The 20823-nt window shown below is 42.5% G+C and overlaps 1 protein-coding gene across 2 annotated transcripts in view; it reads right to left on the minus strand.

Annotated features, from left to right (window-relative positions):
- The window catches only part of LOC141265106 (cryptochrome DASH), a 53102-nt gene that overhangs the window by 11136 nt on the left and 21143 nt on the right, over positions 1-20823 (minus strand). For both annotated transcript variants that reach the window (XM_073677761.1, XM_073677760.1), the window contains exons 7-12: positions 19971-20044; positions 19772-19861; positions 18777-18856; positions 17919-17978; positions 17643-17800; positions 3075-3194 (exon numbers count right to left, since the gene is read on the minus strand). In XM_073677761.1, coding sequence (XP_073533862.1) covers positions 3075-3194; positions 17643-17800; positions 17919-17978; positions 18777-18856; positions 19772-19861; positions 19971-20044 — 582 coding nt within the window. The remainder of the gene's footprint in view (positions 1-3074; positions 3195-17642; positions 17801-17918; positions 17979-18776; positions 18857-19771; positions 19862-19970; positions 20045-20823) is intronic.

The following is a 20823-nucleotide window of genomic DNA, read 5'->3' on the forward strand; positions in this document are numbered from 1 at the left end:
CTTTCTTAAAATTCTCAGGTAAATCTGTATTCAGTGAAGACAGCTTTTCCTATTACTGAAATAGGAGATGGCAGCTGCTACTGATAAGATTATATTAAGGAGGAAGGAGCTCTACCTTTAGCTTACACATGTCGAACCCTGGCCAGTGGGCCAAATCTGGCCTGCAGAACCACCACCCCCATGTGGGGCCATTATTCTGTATGGAGGACTATGTGGGGCCATTTTTCTGTATGGAGGACTATGTTGGACCCATTATACTGTATGGAAATCTAGGTGGGGCCCATTATTCTGTATGGAAGACTATGTAGGGCCCATTATACTGTATGGAAAGCTAGGTGGGCCCATTATTCTGTATGGAGGACTGTGTGGGGCCCATTATCCTGTAAACTGGTTGGTAAGCGGCCAAGTTATTCATTTTGGCCCTCTGTGTGTTTTGACTTTGACATCCCTGCTCTAGCTCCTCCTCCCTCAATAGAATCTCATCAGCAGCAACTGCCATCTCCTATCTCAGTAATAGGAAAATCTGTCTTCACCAAAATACAGATTTTACCAGTGAATTGAGAATTTTGAAAATGATTTATCAGTCCAGAAAGAAAAAGCAGCAAATTTCTCTGATAAAAATAAGATGTCTTGTAATATATCTTATGTGTACTATTGATTTATAAAACTTTAAACATAACTCTTTAAATACCTTGTAAAAAAAAATATATACCATAAATCACATAAACGAAAGAAGAAAATTACATCACTCACCAGTCAATAAAAAATTCCATGACTTATTTCAAATGTTTAAAATACACCAAAAAGCACATACTTTGAATCTTTAATGGACTGGCAAGTGCTGCAATTTTCTTCTTTCCCTTTTGTGGTTATTATATCGTTTGTACTACAGTGGGTACGGAAAGTATTCAGACCCCTTTAAATTTTTCACTCTTTGTTTCATTGCAGCCATTTGGTAAATTCTAAAAAGTTCATTTTTTTTTCTCATTAATGTACACTCTGCACCCCATCTTGACTGAAAAAAAATAGAAAATGTAGAAATTTTTGCAAATTTATTAAAAAAGAAAAACTGAAATATCACATGGTCATAAGTATTCGGACCCTTTGCTCAGACACTCATATTTAAGTCACATGCTGTCCATTTCCTTGTGATCCTCCTTGAGATGGTTCTACTCCTTCATTGGAGTCCAGCTGTGTTTAATTAAACTGATATGACTTGATTTGGAAATGCACACACCTGTCTATATAAGACCTCACAGCTCACAGTGCATGTCAGACCAAATGAGAATCATGAGCTCAAAGGAACTGCCCAAGGAGCTCAGAGACAGAACTGTGGCAAGGCACACATCTGGCCAAGGTTACAAAAGAATTTCTGCATTACTCAAGGTTCCTAAGAGCACAGTGGCCTCCATAATCTTTAAATGGAAAAAGTTTGGGACCACCAAAAAAAGTCTTCCTAGACCTGGCCGTCCAGCCAAACTGAGCAACTGTGGGAGAAGAGCCTTGATGACAGAGCTAAAGAAGAACCCCAAGATCACTGTGGCTGAGCTCCAGAGATGCAGTAGGGAGATGGGAGAAAGTTCCACAAAGTCAACTATCACTGCAGCCCTCCACCAGTCGGGCCTTTATGGCAGAGTGGCCCGACGGAAGCATCTCCTCAGTGCAAGAAATATGAAAGTCCGCATAGAGTTTGCTCAAAAACACATGAACGACACCCAGACTATGAGAAATAAGATTCTCTGGTCTGATGAGACGAAGAGAGAACTTTTTGGTGATAATTCTAAGCGGTATGTGTGTAGAAAACCAGGCACTGCTCATCACCTGCCCAATACAATCCCAACAGTGAAACATGGTGGTGGCAGCATTCAGCTGCAGGGACAAGACAACTGGATGCAATTGAAGGGAACATGAATGCGGCCAAGTACAGAGATATCCTGGATGAAAACCTCTTCCAGAGTGCTCTGGACCTCAGACTTGGCTGGAGGTTCACCTTCCAACAAGACAATGACACTAAGTACACAGCTAAAAAAACAAAGGAGTGGCTTCAGAACAGCTCTGTGACCATTCTTGACTGGCCCATCCAGAGCCCTGACCTAAACCCAATTAAGCATCTCTGGAGAGACCGGAAAATGGCTGTCCACCAGTGTTCGCCATCCAACCTGACGGAACTGTAGAGGATCTGCAAGGAAGAATGGTAGAGGATCCTCAAATCCAGGTGTGAAAAACTTGTTGCATCATTCCCAAAAAGACTAATGGCTGTACTAGCTCAAAATGGTGCTTCTACTCAATACTGAGGAAAGGGTCTGAATACTTATGACCATGTGATATTTCAGTTTTTCTTTTTTAATAAATTTGCAAAAATTTCTACATTTCTGTTTTTTTTCAGTCAAGATGGGGTGCAGAGTGTACTTTAATGAGAAAAAAAATGAACTTTTTAGAATTTACCAAATGGCTGCAATGAAACAGAGTGAAAAATTTAAAGGGGTCTGAATACTTTCCGTACCCACTGTATTCTTCCTGCTCTTGCAAAGCACCGCTGTAACCATTGGTGAAAACTATACTGAGACTGCCGGAATTAATTTATGGACTTTTTGCACTTTGTAAAAATCCTGAGCTCCTCTTATTCGGCCGTTTTTTTCCCCGTTTTGCTCTGCGTCGCTCCATTGGAGAGATATTCCCGTTTGTTGCTTTTGGAGCGCAATATGTGAAATCTCTCCTTTTTCAGTGTCTAGGCACTTCTTCAGAGTCTTCTCTGGGGGTGTGCACTGTCACCCATCCCTCCTGTACGCTGCCAATCACAGTTCAGTAGCTGATCCATCAATCTGGGAAGGCGGGTGATAGGATATGCCCCCAGAGAAAACTCTGAAGAAACACCTAGTTGGACGTTAAGCAGAGATTTCTCCAATTACTACAGTTGCAGACTGGTATGCACTTTATGTTACAGCCGGGACCCATTATATATGGTGAGGGCTCAATTGTTAAAACAGATTTGGCTTTAAATGTAAAATTTAACAAGTGCATAGCAAAAAACATAAGAAATATTTTTCATAGGTTTGATGCACATGGAGACATACATTGCCATCATAATCCAGGCCCTGTTTTATCATGTTGAACTTTCTGTTTTCTCTGGGGTCATTCCCAATTCCAGCACTGTATAACCAGTTGCCATAATTACTGCATACGTCATAATCCACCTAGAAACAAACAGAGAAAACAATTTTTTTGTCTTAAGTCAAAGAAAGAAAGTACAGGACAGCTAGCAGTGCACAGGATTCTCCAGGGAATAGAAAAAAAAAATAACCTACGAAAATATAATTGTAAATAAATTCCTTAAAAGAGTGTCCATCACCCCCTAAATTAATTTTAAATGGGTTGTATAGTGTTGTGGATGTAACATAGTAACATAGTTTGTAAAGCCGAATAAAGACTTGCGTCCATCAAGTTCGACCTGTTAGTTCTGTAATTGCTAAAGTTGATCCAGAGGAGGGCAAAAACCCCAAATGATTTGGCCAATCTTCACCTGAGGAAAAATTCCCTCCCGACTCTGAAACCAGCAGTCAGAATAAATCCCTGTATCAACCTACTATTTTATTTTTAAGTATACGCTGAAATCTGCCTGGTATCTAGAAATGCATCCAGTCCCCGCTTGAACTGGTGTAGTGAATCCGACATTACCGTCTCCTCACTCAGTGAATTCCATATTCTCACTGCTCTTACCGTAAAGAACCCCTTCCTATGCTGGTGCTGAAACCTTTTCTCTTCCAGTCTTAGTGAGTGCCCTCTTGTTACCGTAATATCCCTCCTTTTGAACAAATCCCGGGCAAGATCTCTATACTGTCCCCTAACATATTTGTACACATTTATTATGTCCCCCCTCAACCTTCTCTTTTCCAGGCTGAATAGTCCTAGTTTTGCCAACCTCTCTGGGTATTGCAGTCCCTCCATTCCCTTTATTAATTTTGTTGCCCTCCTTTGTACCTTTTCAAGCTCATTTATATCCTTTCTATATATTGGGGCCCATAACAGAGCACAGTATTCCAAGTGTGGTCTGACCAGTGCTTTGTACAGTGGAAGAACAATGTTCTCATCCTTTGCAGCTATACCTCTTCTGATACATCCCATTACCCTGTTTGCCCTTACAGCAGCGGCCTGACTTTGGGCACTCCAATTTAGTTTGCTATCAGTCAAGATGCCCAAGTCCTTCTCCATCTCTGAATTCCCCAATGATTTCCCATTCAGTGAGTACTGGTGACTTCCATTTTTCCTTCCCATATGTATGACCTTACATTTCTCCTCGTTAAACCTCATTTGCCATTTAATGCTCCACCTACCCAGCTTATCCAAATCCCTCTGTAGGTCTGCACTGTCCTCTTTTGTATTAATTGTTTTACATAACTTTGTGTCATCTGCAAATATTGATATTTTACTATTTATCCCGTTGACTATGTCGTTAATAAAGATATTAAATAACATTGGGCCTAGTACAGACCCCTGTGGTACCCCACTAGTGACGCTTACCCAATCTGAGTATATTCCATTTATAACCACCCTCTGCCTTCTATCCTTTAGCCAGTTAGCTACCCACTTGCAGACATTTTCCCCCAGCCCCATCATTCTCATTTTGTATACCAACCTATTATGTGGCACACTATCGAACGCTTTTGAGAAGTCGAGATACACGACATCCACTGGTTCCCCCTGATCTACTCGAGAGCTAACCTCCTCGTAGAAGTCAATCAGGTTTGTTTGGCAGGAGCGATTCCTCATGAATCCATGTTGGTTCGGGATTAAAAGATTATTAGCATCAAGATGCTCCGTAATTGCCTCTTTAATGAAGCTTTCAAAAATTTTGCCCACAACGGACGTCAGACTCACCGGCCGATAGTTTCCGGCGTCACTTTTCGCTCCCTTTTTGAATATTGGCACTACATTCGCCTGTCGCCAATCAAGTGGTACAGACCCAGTCTCAACAGAGTCCTTAAATATAAGATATAACGGTCTGTCTATCACATTATTTAGTTCCCTTAGTACCCGTGGGTGTATGCCATCAGGTCCTGGTGATTTGTTTATTTTAATGTTACTGAGGCGTTTCTGTACCCCAGCTTGGGTTAGATTTGTCATACTTAGTGGAGGATTAAGCTTGTCACTTCTCATTTCTCCTGTTATTTCGATTTCCTTTGTGAAAGTTGTCGAAAAAAATTATTTAATAGATTAGCTTTATCCTCATCTTTCTCTATGATTTTGCCTTCCTCACTTTTTATCGGTCCAATATTATCCGATTTAATCCTTTTACTATTTATATACGTAAAGAACAGTTTGGGATTTGATCTACTTTCCCTAGCAATACGTCTCTCTGTTTCCTCCTTCGCTATTTTTATTTGTTTTTTGCAGGTTCTCGTTTTTTCCTTGTAACACATTAGTGCTTCCTTACTGTTTTCCTGTTTTAATCTCTTGAATGCCTCTTTTTTGCTATTTAACGCCCCTTTTACGTTCTTGTTCAACCATATTGGTTTCCTCTTATTTCTGGCCCTTTTATTCCCATACGGTATATATCTCTCGCACTGAGTATTCAGAATTCTTTTGAAGGTTTCCCATTTACTATTCGTATTCCTTTGATTAAGAACTTTGTCCCAGTCAATAAGTTGAAGGCTTTCTTTCAGCTGATCAAACTTCGCCCTCCTAAAGTTTAATGTTTTTGTTGTTCCCTTATTGATAACCCTACTGAAGGGCATTTTGAAGTCGATAATATTATGGTCGCTATTACCTAGGTGCCCCCCTATCTGTACCTCAGTTATTCTATCAGGCCTATTAGTCAATATTAAGTCCAACACGGCCTTCCCTCTCGTTGGTTCCTGCACTAGTTGGGAGAGATAATTATCCTTAATATTTGTCAAGAACCTTTTTCCTTTCTGAGATCTACAGGTTTCTGTTTCCCAGTCAATATCCGGGTAGTTGAAATCCCCAATTACAATCACTTCATTATGTTTTGCTACTTTGTCTATTTGTCCTAATAGCAGATTCTCATTCTCCTCTGTTATATTTGGTGGCTTATAGAAGACCCCCAGTAATATTTTATTATTATTTTTAGTTCCCTCTATCTCTACCCACATGGACTCGACCCCCTCTTCTCCCTCTCCTATATCTTCCCTTAGTCTGGGTTTTAGACATGACTTTACATATAAGCAGACTCCTCCGCCTTTCCCCTGTTTCCGGTCCCTTCTAAATAAACTATAATCTAATAAATTTACCGCTCAGTCGTAGCTATCGTCTAGCCAAGTCTCTGTTATACCTACGATGTCATACCTCTCCTCCGATATAAGCGCCTGCAGCTCATCCGCCTTATTGGTCAGGCTTCTTGCGTTGGTCAGCATGCAAGATAAAACTTTGGGGTTATTTAGCATCCTATTCTTCTCTAACGATCTAACTGTACTATCCCCACCCCCCTCTCCACCCTCATTATATTCACTTCTCCCCTTCCCCCTTGCTTGCCTCACATCCCACCTATTTCCTTGGTTTCCCCCCCCCCGTCTCTAGTTTAAAAACTCCTCCAACCTGTTAGCCATCTTCTTCCCCAGCACCGCTGCACCCTCCCCATTGAGGTGCAGCCCGTCCCTACGGTAGAGCCTGTAGCCGACCGCGAAGTCGGCCCAGTTCTCCATGAACCCAAACCCTTCTGCCTTGCACCAACTCTTTAGCCACTTATTCACCTCCCTAACTTCCCGTTGGCGCTCCTGTGTGGCTCGCGGGATTGGTAGTATTTCTGAGAAAACTACCTTGGAGGTCCTTGCCCTAAGCTTCCTACCTAGGTCCCTGAAATCATTTTTAAGGACCCTCCATCTACCACTCACTTTGTCATTGGTGCCGATGTGGACCATGACCGCTGGGTCTTCGCCAGCCCCACCCAGTAACCTGTCAACCGCGATGTGCCGGACTCGAGCGCCAGGGAGGCAGCACACCGTTCGGCGATCCCGGTCTTTGTGACAGATTGCCCTGTCTGTCCCCCTAATAATAGAGTCACCCACTACCAGAACCTGTCTTGCCTGCCCTACACTTCCCCCCTCCCCCTCATTACTGGAGCATACACTCCCCCGGCGGTCAGAGGATCTGTCGTGCTCCAATAATGCCGGTTCTGAACCAGCCTTCCTATACTTCTTCCCTCTATCCCTCCTAACTGTTATCCAGCTCCCTGCCTGTTCAGCCTGCACTTCCCCTCTATGCTCCACCCCCAGTATTGACCCATTGAGTGTCTGCTCGGTGAGCAGCAAACTCCGTTCCATGTTGTCGATGCTCCTCAGTATCGCTATCTGAGCACTTAGATCCAGAATGTAGCCCTGTTACACCCATGCCAACCCTGTACCTGTTACTGGCACAGTACCTGAGAAAATAACTTAATTCATATGCCAATGAGGAGAATTCGGTGCACCCTTGACGTGGCCAAGAGTTCAGTGCACCGTTATGACACAGTGGCATCTCTTTTTGCGCCATCCCAGTATCAGAGTCCTGGCCAAGTTCTCGGCTCCCCTCTCCTTTGGATCTTCAGATGTCAGCCCGTGGGTCAGGGGTGGATGAGGGTTCTGAGGGACCGCGTTTCCCTGCTGTGTATTGTACGTGTGGTGGTTTGGGGGGGTGCTGGAGGTACTTTGTAGCATCCCTTATGCGATCTCGGTCCCAAAGGTGGGCAGTCTGCACTATATCCTAGTCTTTTTCGCCTACAGTCCTTGATGGCTGGGTTGAAGGACACTACCAGTGCTTCTACCTTTTCGCCTCCTATGGGAGTCCTGGCCAGGACAGTCTTATTTGAGTGTTAATGCAGGTCATTCGGACGATTGGCTTCTGACGCTTTGCCTGGACCACCAGGGCTTTTTAGCACTACATGTGGAAATAAACATTTATTGCCAAAAGTGGTCTGTGGATATGTGGGGTACAGACGGAGGATAATATTAGGTGAGTGGATATTGTCTATCGATCAGTACTGACGAATCAATTGTTTACTGTATACAGAACTAACAGCCCAGCACTTTAATCACCCACATCTTACCCTGATATATGGGGTTTTCATTGCCTAATATCCTACATAAAGTTATGGGCCGATAATTGTATGGAGAATAAAACATGTTCCAGTTATTAGGACATTGATTCGTAGTTGATGCCTCCAATGTAGTACCTAAGCTTTAGGGACATCTGAATGCAAGGTCACTGACCCTTAAAAAATTCTCGTTAGAAAACCAACACTGGGGAAGCTGTACAAAAACCACATTACCAACAGACGTGAAACGGAGCCAGAACTGAATCAACAGTATTGGTTTGGCAAACTCCAAGAGATTATTCTAGATCTGTACAGGGATGGTCTCACTTCAGTCAGTGGCTCTTAGGTGGTATTTTCCACTATGCTCTGTGATCATACCAATTTGAAGAGCCCTCTGTGATTAAAGGGGTCTTCCATTAGGATAAGGGATAACTTCTAGATTAGTGGGGGTCACCATTCATCAGAATCGGGCATTTTTATCTCTGTTCTCTGGAGCGCTGTACTCACTGTATCCTGCACTGCAGACAGAGGCCTTTATTGAGAAAGTGTAGGCTCTGTTAAGGGGAATGTATTGTCAGAAAATAACCTATTGTTTAAATTACGTTTTTGAGTCACATGTATTAAAAAAAAAATAGCACTGCTAATTTTTGCCATATCATGATCTTTATTAAAAAACAATATTAGTAGTCCTGCAGTTTTCACACTGGCCATTGGGGATTTTTCTTAGACTACTACTAACTGTACTTTCAGGAAACATTTACAGGAGTTTTAATATAAGCAGACGCAGAACAGGCAACCCCTCTATACACAGCTGATAACACAGGATCTACCCATCACAATATGCAATGTCACACCTGATCCTGCTCCTTCTCCCTTCACAATGACCTTCGTGAAGGTCATTAAATGCTTTGATAGAAAAGAGGGTTAGTGCCTGCTCACTGTGGCTATCAGTAGCATAGCTACGGGGGCGATCGCCCCAGGCGCTAGTGTAACTGTATCGGCGTGGCAGCAGTGCGTGATGCTCCCTCTCCCACCCCTCTGCGTCTAATGTCACTGACGCGCAGACACTGACAGCGGGTGTGATGACGCCATCACTTGGCGCCCGCTGTTCTAAGATCAGCGGGTGCCCAAAAGCGCAGCGGGTGAGCAAGGAGGAGAGGTGAGTATTGTATTTACTTTTTTTTTTTTTTATGGGGAGTGCATTATACTATAGAGTCTGCCTATGGGGGTGCATTATACTATATAGAATCTGCATATGGGGGTGCATTTTACTATATTGAGTCTGCCTATGGGAAGTGCATCATACAATATAGAGGCCTATGGGGGGGTGCATTATACTATAGCGTCTGCCTATGGGGAGTACATTATACTATAGAGTTTGCCTATGGGGAGTACATTATACTATATAGAGGCCTGTGAAGAGTGCATTATACTATAGAGTCTGCCTATGGGGAGTACATTATACTATAGAGTCTGCCAATGGGGAGTACATTATACTATATAGAGGCCTATGGGGGTGCATTTTACCATATAGAGTCTGCCTATGGGAAGTGCATCATACAATATAGAAGCCTATGGAGAGTGCATTATACTATATAGAGTCTGCCTATGGGGAGTACATTATACTATATAGAGGCCTGTGAAGAGTGCATTATACTATAGAGTCTGCCTATGGGGAGTACATTATACTATATAGAGTCTGCCTATGGAGAGTGCATTATACCATAGAGCAGGGGTCCTCAAACTTTTTAAACAGGGGGCCAGTTCACTGTCCCTCAGACCATTGGAGGGCCGGAATATAGTTTTTAAAAAAAAAACTGTGAACAAATTCCTATGCACACTGCACTTATCTTATTTTGAAGTAAAAAAACAATACAGGAACAAATACAATATTTAAAATGAAGAACAAGTAAAGTTAAATCAACCGGTATTTCAATAGGCAGGTAAATGTTCCCAATAGGCAGCATAGGTCCCCAATAGGCAGGTAAATATCCCCAATAGGCAGCATAGGTCCCCAATAGGCAGGTAAATGTCCCCAATAGGCAGCATAGGTCCTCAATAGGCAGGTAAATGTCCCCAATAGGCAGCATAGGTCCCCAATAGGCAGGTAAATGTCCCCAATAGGCAGGTAAATGTCCCCAATAGGCAGCATAGGCCCCATGCAGGATGTCACCCCCCCATATAATGCCCCATGCAGGATGTCCCTTTCTCCCACCATATAATGCCCCATGCAAGATATCACTCCCCTGTCTTTATAATGCCCCATGCAGGATGTCACCCCCCCATATAATGCCCCATGCAGGATATCACTCCCCTGTCTTTATAATGCCACATTCAGGATGTCACCCCCCATATAATGCCCCATGCAGCATGTCACCCCCCCATATAATGCCCCATTCAGGATGTCACCCACCCATATAATGCCCCATGCAGGATATCACTCCCCTGTCTTTATAATGCCCCATTCAGGATGTCACCCCCCCATATAATGCCCCATGCAGGATGTCACGCCTAATATTATGTCCCAAGCCTCCATACATTAAAAAAAAAATAAAAAAATCCAATACTCACCTCACTTCTCACCTGCTGCCGCTGCTCAATTCCGGACTCCAGCGTCGCCGGCGTCTTCCCGCTCTGCGCAGCCTGTGACGGCTCAGGGGAGGGCGCGGTGGAAAGAAGTCACCGCACCTTCTGACCTGTGACGTCACAGGGAGCGCACAGCAGGAAAACAGCGGATCTGCGGAGGCACGGGGAGAGGTAAGTATCCGGCTGCCGGGGCCCTGAGCAAGCGGGGGAGAAGGGCGGGCGCTGGCACCGCTCTCCTCCGCCCACAGCCCAGCGGGCCGGATAAAAATCCTCCGCGGGCTGCATGTGGCCCACGGGCTGTAGTTTGAGGACCCCTGCTATAGAGTCTGCCTATGGGGAGTACATTATACTATATAGAGTCTGCCTATTTGGAGTACATTATACTATATAGTCTGCCTATGGGGAGTACATTGTACTATATAGAGTCTTCCTATGGGGAGTACATTATACTATAGAGTCTGCCTATGGGGAGTACATTATACTATAGAGAGGCCTATGGGGGTGCATTATACTATATAGAATCTGCCTATGGGGGGTGCATTTTACTATATAGAGTCTGCCTATGGGAAGTGCATCATACAATATAGAGGCCTATAGGGGGTGCATTATACTATATAGGAGTCTACCTATGGGGGTGCATTATACTATATAGAGGCCTATGGGGGGTGCATTATACCATATAGGAGTCAGCCTATCGGGGAGCATTATACTATATACCTTGCTCCTCCTGTACCAATCGCCGCCTTGTATTGTAAATTTATTGTAATTGTTTGTGCTATGTATATCCCTTTCACATGTAAAGCGCCGTGGAATAAATGGCGCTATAATAATAAATAATAATATAGAGTCTGCCTATGGGGAGTGCATTTTACAATATAGAGGCCTATGGGGGGTGCATTATACTATATAGATGCCTATGAGGAGTGAATTATACTATATAGAGTCTGCCTATGGGAAGTGCATTATACTATATAGGAGTCTGTCTATGGGGGTGCATTATACTATATAGAGACCTACGGGGGTGCATTATACTATATAGAGGCCTATGGGGGTGCATTATATTATATAGAGTCTGCCTATGAGGAGTGCATTATACTATATAGAAGCCTATGAGGAGTGCATTATACTATATGGAGGCTATTTAGGGGGCCATCATACAGTGTGGGGATTACAGTGCGAGCCATCATACAGTGTGGGAGATAATGTGGGGTCCTTGTATAGTGTGGGGGCCATCATACAGTGTTAGAGGAGCCATCAGTTTGCGGGCTACTAAGGGGTCAGTATACTGCGTGGGGAGTACTATACAGTGAGGGGGCATTATACTATGTATAAGAGTGCATCATACTGTGTAGAGGGAAGCTGTACATGGGGGAGACTCGGGACATTATTAAATGTTAACTGGGCACTTATTGTTATAGGGGAACTCAGGTTATTGTGACTGTCAAAAGGGCACACAGAGGGTATTATTACTTTCTAGGGGCAAAATGTGGGCACTGTTTTCTAGGGCACTTGCACACGGCATTATTAGAGGTTTGTTTTACCATATAGAGGACACACAGTACCACACAGTAGGTGCAGTAATAGGGACACATACGGCAGCAGCGGCTCAGTATTGGGGTATCAGCAGGATGAGACATTTGTGCAGGTTGGGAATAGGAAATGTGAGAAGTCAAATGTGTCTTTGCTGTAATCTCTGCAGCAGAGTCCTGGCTGAAGAAGTTGTCATGTCGGTTTGGGCCAGATGAAAAAGACGGGAAAAGTGAATGATTTCATCAGCAAGAACGTCAGCTGTAAGTCACTATCTGTAACTGTGCTGTAATCTCTTATATATTCTGGAGGACTGTAATTTATCAATATATAGTGGTAATATCAGTTTTGGTCTTTGTATAGAGATTATTTTCAGTAACAGCGCCATCATCTGCTGAGGTTCTCCTACATCCACTATTAGGGTGTGCCACCATAGTTGTAATCAGGGTTACCTGGTTAGTGACCCACTCAGAAGTTTCACCCCCCCCCCCGTTAACCAAAACCCTAGCTACGCCTCTGCTCTGTTACAAATGTATATGAAACAACAGAAAGTTAAAGTTTAGAAAATCCACAGTGGGAAAATGTAAATTTTTTATTTTTAATAAAAAGATTGTGATACTAAAAAAAATTACTAAAACTAAAAAAAAAAAAAATACATGTAATACAAAAATCTGATTTACACACTAGGTAGTTTTCTAATGACACATTCTATTTAAAGAGGTTTTCCACTACTATATAAAATGCCCCAATATATTTAAACGGTGGAGAGAAGTGATTTTGTAAATACCTTCTGCTGTTCATCTTGCCTGTGAGCGGCGCTATCGCTCACAGGCATCACGTGACCCCGGCTGCAGCCAGGCGTGACTCAGTGACGCGCTCCCCCTGATTGATGGGCTGTGGGTGGGGTTTCACCACGCGCCACAGCCCAGCATCTACCACGCGCTTTCCCAATGAATGCAGGAGAGGAAAAGCGCGAGGTGGATGCTGGGCTGTGACGCAAAGGGAAACCCCACCCACAGCCCATCAATCAGGGGGGAGCGCGTCACTGGGTCACACCAGGCTGCAGCTGGAACTTGACGCGACAAAAGGGGATGTCATAGCTGGCAGCAGCGCCGCTCACAGGCAAGATGAACAGCAGAAGGTATTTACAAAAACACTTATCTCCACCGTTTAAATATATTGGGCATTTTATATACAGGTGTATCTCACTAAATTAGAATATCATCACAAAGTTAATTTATTTCAGTTCTTCAATACAAAAAGTGAAACTCATATATGAGTATTATATAGAGTCATTACAAACAGAGTGATCTATTTCAAGTATTTATTTCTGATAATGTTGATGATTATGGCTCACAGCCAATGAAAACACAAAAGTCATTATCTCAGTAAATTAAAATAATTAACAAAAAACACCTGCAAAGGCTTCCTAAGCATTTAAAAAGGTCCCTTAGTTTGTTTCAGTAGGCTCCACAATCAAGGGGAAGACTGCTGACTTGACAGATGTCCAGAAGGCAGTCATTGACACACTCCACAAGGTCCCAGAGTCTGGAGGAAGAGTGGAGAGGCCACAATCCAAGCTGCTTGAGGTCTAGTGTGAAGTTTCCACAATCAGTGATGGTTTGGTGAGCCATGTCTGCTGGTGTAGGTCCACTGTGTTTTATCAAGACCAAAGTCAGCGCAGCCGTCTACCAGGAAATTTTAGAGCACTTCATGCTTCCCTCTGCCGACAAGCTTTTTGGAGATGGAAATTTCATTCTCCAGCAGGACTTGGCCCCTGTCCACACTGCCAAAAGTACCAATACCTGGTTTAAAAACAACAGTATCACTGTGCTTGATTGGCAGCAAACTCGCCTGACCTTAACCCCATAGAGAATCTATGGGGTATTGTCAAGAGGAAGAGGAGAGAGACCAGACCCAACACTGCAGACGAGCTGAAGGCTGCTATCAAAGCAACCTGGGCTTCCATAACACCTCAGCAGTGCCACAGGCTGATCGCCTCCATGCCACGCCACATTGATGCAGTAATTGATGCAAAAGGAGCCCCGACCAAGTATTGAGAGCATTTACTGAACATACTTTTCAGTAGGCCAACATTTCGGATTTTAAAAACATTTTTCAAGCAGTTATAAAGTATTCTAATTTACTGAGATAATGACTTTTGTGTTTTCATTGGCTGTAAGCCATAATCATCAACATTAACAGAAATAAACACTTGAAATAGATCACTCTGTTTGTAATGACTCTATATAATATAGGAGTTTCACTTTTTGTATTGAAGAACTGAAATAAATTAACTTTTTGATGCTATTCTATTGAGATGCACCTGTAGTACTGGAAAACCTCTTTAAGGGCTCATTCAGAACCAATTTTCACAGACAGCATGTACCTATTACAGTCTATGAGGCTGTTCACATGTCAGTGTAATTTTGCAAATCTAGTATTCAGCACCAAAATGACAGAGACAAGTCTGATTTTAATCAGAGTCATGGATGAAACTCGGCTATTCAAGTTTATGGGTTAGTTAGAAAATAAATAAAAATGGGGCAGCACTTGGATGCTATCCGTATGCCATTTGTGTGCTATCCAATCATGTTTTTTTGATAGGAGAAGCTTCAGAAAACTTTTGTACGCAAAACAAAAAGATGAAACTGATGGTAAAAACTAACACTGATCAAATATTCATGAAAATCTAATCCAAAACACTGAGAAAATCAAACAGTTTTATGCGTACAAGAAAAAACACTTAAGCCTGAATATGGCCTAAGTGTGTTTTGTTGTCTCGCCCTTTCAGACCAAAGCTGTCAACCAGCTGATTTTACAGGGTGTAGTTTCTGAGCCACATATTACTCCTGCAGCAAAATGTAATGTTGCACAACTGTCAGCTATGGATGTCTTGAGTGAGAGCATTGTTTTTTCTTCAGATCTCGGCTTTGGCTCAAAGAGGCCGTCACAGGGTCAGAACTTCAGACTATGCAATCAAAATGCGCTCTTCTGCTGCCGTTTTTTTATGGGCCAAACACTGGAGGGTATTTTCTGAATCCCCCCTATTATGAAACCATATTAGGAAGACATAAATCTGTCGTAATTCTTCCAATAGAATCTGGAGTGTCACTAAAAGCTAATTTCAGCTTGTTAATATATTGCCGCACATACATCAGTAATACAGAAGAGACGCATGTATACACTACACTTCCTGCACATTTATATATATATTTAATCTTAGAAGTATCTACATTTACTGTAATAGTTCCCCAACTGAACCGTAGACTCTAACGTGAAGATACAGGAAGAAACAGCGTCTGGGATTTTACTTCCCCTTTTTCGTTAGGCACAGCGTGGCTAAAAAAGAACACTACTTATTGGCCGTCCGGCTGTATAAGACATGCTTCTGACTAGTGGAAACGTGCGTCACTAGTCAGAACAAGTAAAGACTTTTTTTTTTCCCCAATTTTTAGTTTGTCACTAAAAAAACAAAAAAAAGTATAGATCAGTGTTCCCTTTCAATCCTCATTTGTGTGCCCTCTGTTAACTATTGACTTGCTGCTGGCACATTTACATTTTTGCATGAGAACTGTAATATTACAAAGTGCTACAAATTGCAATCTACTCTACAAAGCGTTTCTCTGCTCTGGCTAATGGTACGTTCGCATGAAAAAAAAACAAAAAAAACAGATACCATACGAATCATCAGTAGAGCATCAGATTTTTACAGATTCGCTGGTCTTGTAAATTTTAATAACTGCTATAGTATAAATAACTGATGCCATACTGATAGCATATTAGTGATGACAACACAGATGAAAAATTGGCCATTTTTTTCTAGATGAAAATCAACTAACTTTTAGACACTCGTGTGTGCTTAGCGTAAAAAGTCCAAGTTCACAAGACCATAGTTTCATTCCAAGTTCTGTTCATGTAAAAAACAGCCAGCACTCGTTTTTTACCATGCCATTCTCAGCCACATGGCACATTACCGCCCCAAGGCCAGAACTTGAGCAACCAGCCTTACATTGCTATATCAATGATTCTGTGTATAAAAATTCTTTGGCATAGTTAAAGGGAATCTGTCACCCCCTGGGAGATATGAGACGTTAATATGGGCATACAGGTTATAGAAAATTAAATCTATACAGACCTGTATGTCCCATAGAAGAGGTCTGCTCGCAGTGAAATGGAGTTTTATAAAATCCGTGCTCACATGCTTGACGTCCCCTGGACGCCAAGAAATCCCCACCTCTCTGTTTAGTTAGCCCAGAAATCCCAGCCTCTCTCTTTAGTTAGCCCAGAAATCCCAGCCTCTCTCTTTAGTTAGTCCAGAAATCCCAGCCTCTCTCTTTAGTTAGTCCAGAAATCCCAGCCTCTCTCTTTAGTTAGTCCAGAAATCCCAGCCTCTCTCTTTAGTTAGTCCAGAAATCCCAGCCTCTCTCTTTAGTTAGTCCAGAAATCCCAGCCTCTCTCTTTAGTTAGTCCAGAAATCCCAGCCTCTCTCTTTAGTTAGTCCAGAAATCCCAGCCTCTCTCTTTAGTTAGTCCAGAAATCCCAGCCTCTCTCTTTAGTTAGTCCAGAAATCCCAGCCTCTCTCTTTAGTTAGTCCAGAAATCCCAGCCTCTCTCTTTAGTTAGTCCAGAAATCCCAGCCTTTCTCTTTAGTTAGTCCAGAAATCCCAGCTTTTCTCTTTAGTTAGTCCAGAAATCCCAGCCTCTCTCTTTAGTTAGTCCAGAAATCCCAGCCTCTCTCTTTAGTTAGTCCAGAAATCCCAGCCTCTCTCTTTAGTTAGTCCAGAAATCCCAGCCTCTCTCTTTAGTTAGTCCAGAAATCCCAGCCTATCTGCTTATTTAGCATGTCCCCCTTCCTCCCCTGGTCTAACTCATCTCCCACGCATGCGCAATGCGAGGCTTCCCGGCGCACCAGAACACTGCGGAACAGCGCAGAGACAAACGGGCCGGGAGAAAACAAAGCGCTCCTGATGTGAGCGGCGCATTGCGCATGCCCGGGAAATGAGTTAGTCCAGTGCACGTCACAGGGCCCTGTGACGTGCAGGGGAGGGCAACATGCTAAATAAGCAGATAGGCGGGGATTTCTGGGCTAACTAAAGAGATAGGCGGGAATTTTTGGGCTAATTAAAGAGATAGACGGTAATTTTTGGGCTAACTAAAGAGATAGGCGGGATTTTTTGGGCTAACTAAAGAGATAGGCGGGATTTTTTGGCATCTTGGGGACGCCAAGCATGTGAAAACAGATTTTATAAAACTTCATTTCACTGCAAGCAGACCTCTACTATGGGACATACAGGTATGTATAGATTTACTTTTCTATCACCTGTATGCCCATATTAGAAGTCTCAAATCTCTCAGGGAGTGACAGATTCCGATTAAGGAGGAGAATCTAGTCAAAATGATCTGTGTTGCAATGCAAATATTACTACCCTAGGAATGTCTGTAGTACGTCATATTAACTCTTTCAATATTGCATTACTGTGAAAGCATGACATTCACCTTACCAGCAGGTATTCAAACCATTCTGCGCCCATTCTCCAGTCAAGACCAAGATCCTTGGTTAGAAAACTGGCCACGTTCTGACGTCCACGGTTCGACATAAAGCCCGTCATGGCTAGTTCACGCATATTGGCATCCACAAAAGGAACCCCAGTACGGCCCTCTGAAAAAATAATCAACAAGAAGTATCTGTATCATCTGTGTATCTGGCACACTAGACAGAAGCAATCTGGCAATAAAATGCTCAATATATGATAAAGGGTCAGAAGTGAATCATGGACCTTTCCAGGCGTCAAACTGCTTTAAATCCTTCTTCCAAGGAACTTCTTTATCCTGAAGACCTAAAGGGATTCAGATGTCAAACAGTGAGTAGTTATCATATACCAGTACTGTGAGGTCTTCATACGTAGCGTTTCGGTTTCTGTTGTATTTTTTAGAGCCTTATCTATGGGACTGATAAAAAAATGCAGAATAAAGGAACAAAATAAAAAGAGCCATAAAAAATGTTTGAAATTCACAAAGTTTGTTACTTGACTTTATAATAAACACTAAAATATTATGTGAGCAAGACCTAAACGCTAAGAAACTTTTGGAGGGGTTAATCGTAAATTATCACCCTCTCCAAATAACAGGCAATAGGGGTGGGATTGTTGGGGAACTGACCGCTGGGACACCACCGATCAGGAAAACGAAGGTCTGAAGTTTCCCTTCTACCATTTAATTTAAAAAGAGTATGATAATCACAGGCTTTGGCCATCTCCAGCAGGCTACTGCTCTATTCAAATGGGGACTCAGGACTCTGCGATGATCATGTGGATAGGTGATAAAAGGGTTATACCAAGATTGCAAGTTAAGGCCACGGCCCCACTATCAGTATTTGGTCAGTATTCAGTCAGTATTTTTTCTCAGGAGTGGGAGCCCAAACCAGGAGTGGGTGATAAATGCAGAATTGGTGACTTGTTTCTATATTACCTTTTCTCTGATTGTTCCTCACCTGGTTTTGGCTCCCACTCCTGAGAAAAAATACTGACCCAATACTGACCAAATACTGATAGTGGGGCTGTGGCCTTACTTTGGAAAAAGGAGCGTTAAACAAAGTTATCAATACTGCAAACAGGGCATTTATCAGTCCACCATACCTCTCAAGAAGAATATCCTTCTTCCATATTTCAGAGCCACAAAACGGAAGTAATCTCTCCATAAAAGCTCAAAAATTACCCTAAAAACAGAAATGAAACCATTTGCGTTATGCAATTCTGGAGTAAGGCTGTGTTCCCGTAGATCGGCTGTGTCCTGCCAATTGTTGTATGTCTGGGCCGGACACAATGGATGACGGAGTTGTGCACTTTGGACAACAATCCCGCATCCTATAGCCACATAGAAAAACACATTATTTTAGATCTGGGGTAACAACAGATGTTCAAGATGCCTAGAACGATCCGACTGGAAAATAAAGTCTAAAATTGAATCCGTACTTATCTCTGGGTGCACGCTCAGGAAGAGACTGTGAGCTCCTATCACCTGAGCTGCGCACCTCTCAAGAGGGGGAGGGTAATGTGGAGCCATCAATAGGGCCCCAGACCCGGACCCCAACCAATCTGTTTGACCATTACAAGTGAATTCAAACATTTAAAGAAATTGAGTTGCTCTATAAAGACGACGTGTCAGTTGCCATAAACATGTTATTTTTACCTGCAGCCGATCTCCTGAATCTGGCAGCGATCAGTTTTTGTTCCTGCGCCTTTACGTTTCCAAGATATGGACTTGTCTTTGCTATATATACACATCACTTTAGCCAACTGGGTGTGATCATAGAAAAGGTGTCAATATAGAAGAGTTGATGACCACACCCACTTGGATAAAAAAATAGATTTATATACAGGAAAGAGGGGGTCACATCTCAGGAATGGAGAGGCACAGGAGGAAAATAAAAATATCACCAGATTCACGAGAACAAAAGATAAAAAATTACATATTTTTCCGGGGACAGGTCTTCTTTAAAAAGGGTAGGAAAATGACTTTTGCAATCGCCCACCTTTTAATTGGTATGTCTTTGGCCTGTGTTCTCTAATAAAAGATTATTCTCATATTAATACGACTATAAAAGTTCATAAGGAATTCAATAACTTCTTACCAGTATGTACTCTGATTCGCAGTTCTTTCCTGCTCATATTTGCTGATCTGCTCAGATATATATCGGGGGGAGATACAGCCCAGCGCAAGCCTGAAACACAGCAACAGCATTTAGGAATAATTACAGAAGCGATGCACTTTTAGAGGCCACTAACCCTATTGTTATGTGCTTCATCATTCACTCTTGGACTGAAACTTACCAAGGAGCAAATTTTGTTGAATAATCCATTCCTATGAGGCCGTTACGCGTGTCTTTATAAGAGGCGATTAGATTCTGAAGAATAAGAAAGAATAAAAAAGAAAGCCACAGATATAAAACTCCGGAGATCAGAGGTTGGGATGATCCTTAGCTATGGGATGGGACTCCTGATTTATAATATATATGTGTAACAAAGTGGAACTATAACTAGAAACAAGCTATCACATTTATGGGAAAATCATAGCACCCCACCTCCCAAAAAGAAATAAAATACATGCAATTAAACACTTATGCATAAGAGATATCTATCTATCTATCTATATATACAGTACAGACCAAAAGTTTGGACACACCTTCTCATTTAAAAATTTTTCTCTATTTTCTTGACTATGAAAATTGTACATTCACACTGAAGGCATCAAAACTATGAATTTACACATGTGGAATTATATACTTAACAAAAAGTGTGAAACAACTGAAAATATGTCTTATATTCTAGGTTCTTCAAAGTAGCCACCTTTTGCTTTGATGACTGCTTTGCACACTCTTGGCATTCTCTTGATGAGCTTCAAGAGGTAGTCACCGGAAATGGTTTTCACTTCACAGGTGTGCCCTGTCAGGTTTAATAAGTGGGATTTCTTGCCTTATAAATGGGGTTGGGACCATCAGTTGTGTTGTGCAGAAGTCTGGTGGATACACAGCTGATAGCTGTACTGTATATATATAACAAAAAAAAAACACGCAGCATACTGTAGCGCCGGCGTCCCTGCCCTCTGCTAGGCAGGGACGCTGTTCCCCTCACCTCTCTGCTCCGTGCCCGGCGTCCTCCTCCCGCTCTGCTGGCAGCGCGCGCT

Source organism: Phyllobates terribilis, unplaced genomic scaffold, assembly GCF_046119375.1.
Source record: "Phyllobates terribilis strain yellow unplaced genomic scaffold, ASM4611937v1 Scaffold_4__5_contigs__length_816908805, whole genome shotgun sequence".
Lineage (NCBI taxonomy): Eukaryota > Metazoa > Chordata > Amphibia > Anura > Dendrobatidae > Phyllobates > Phyllobates terribilis.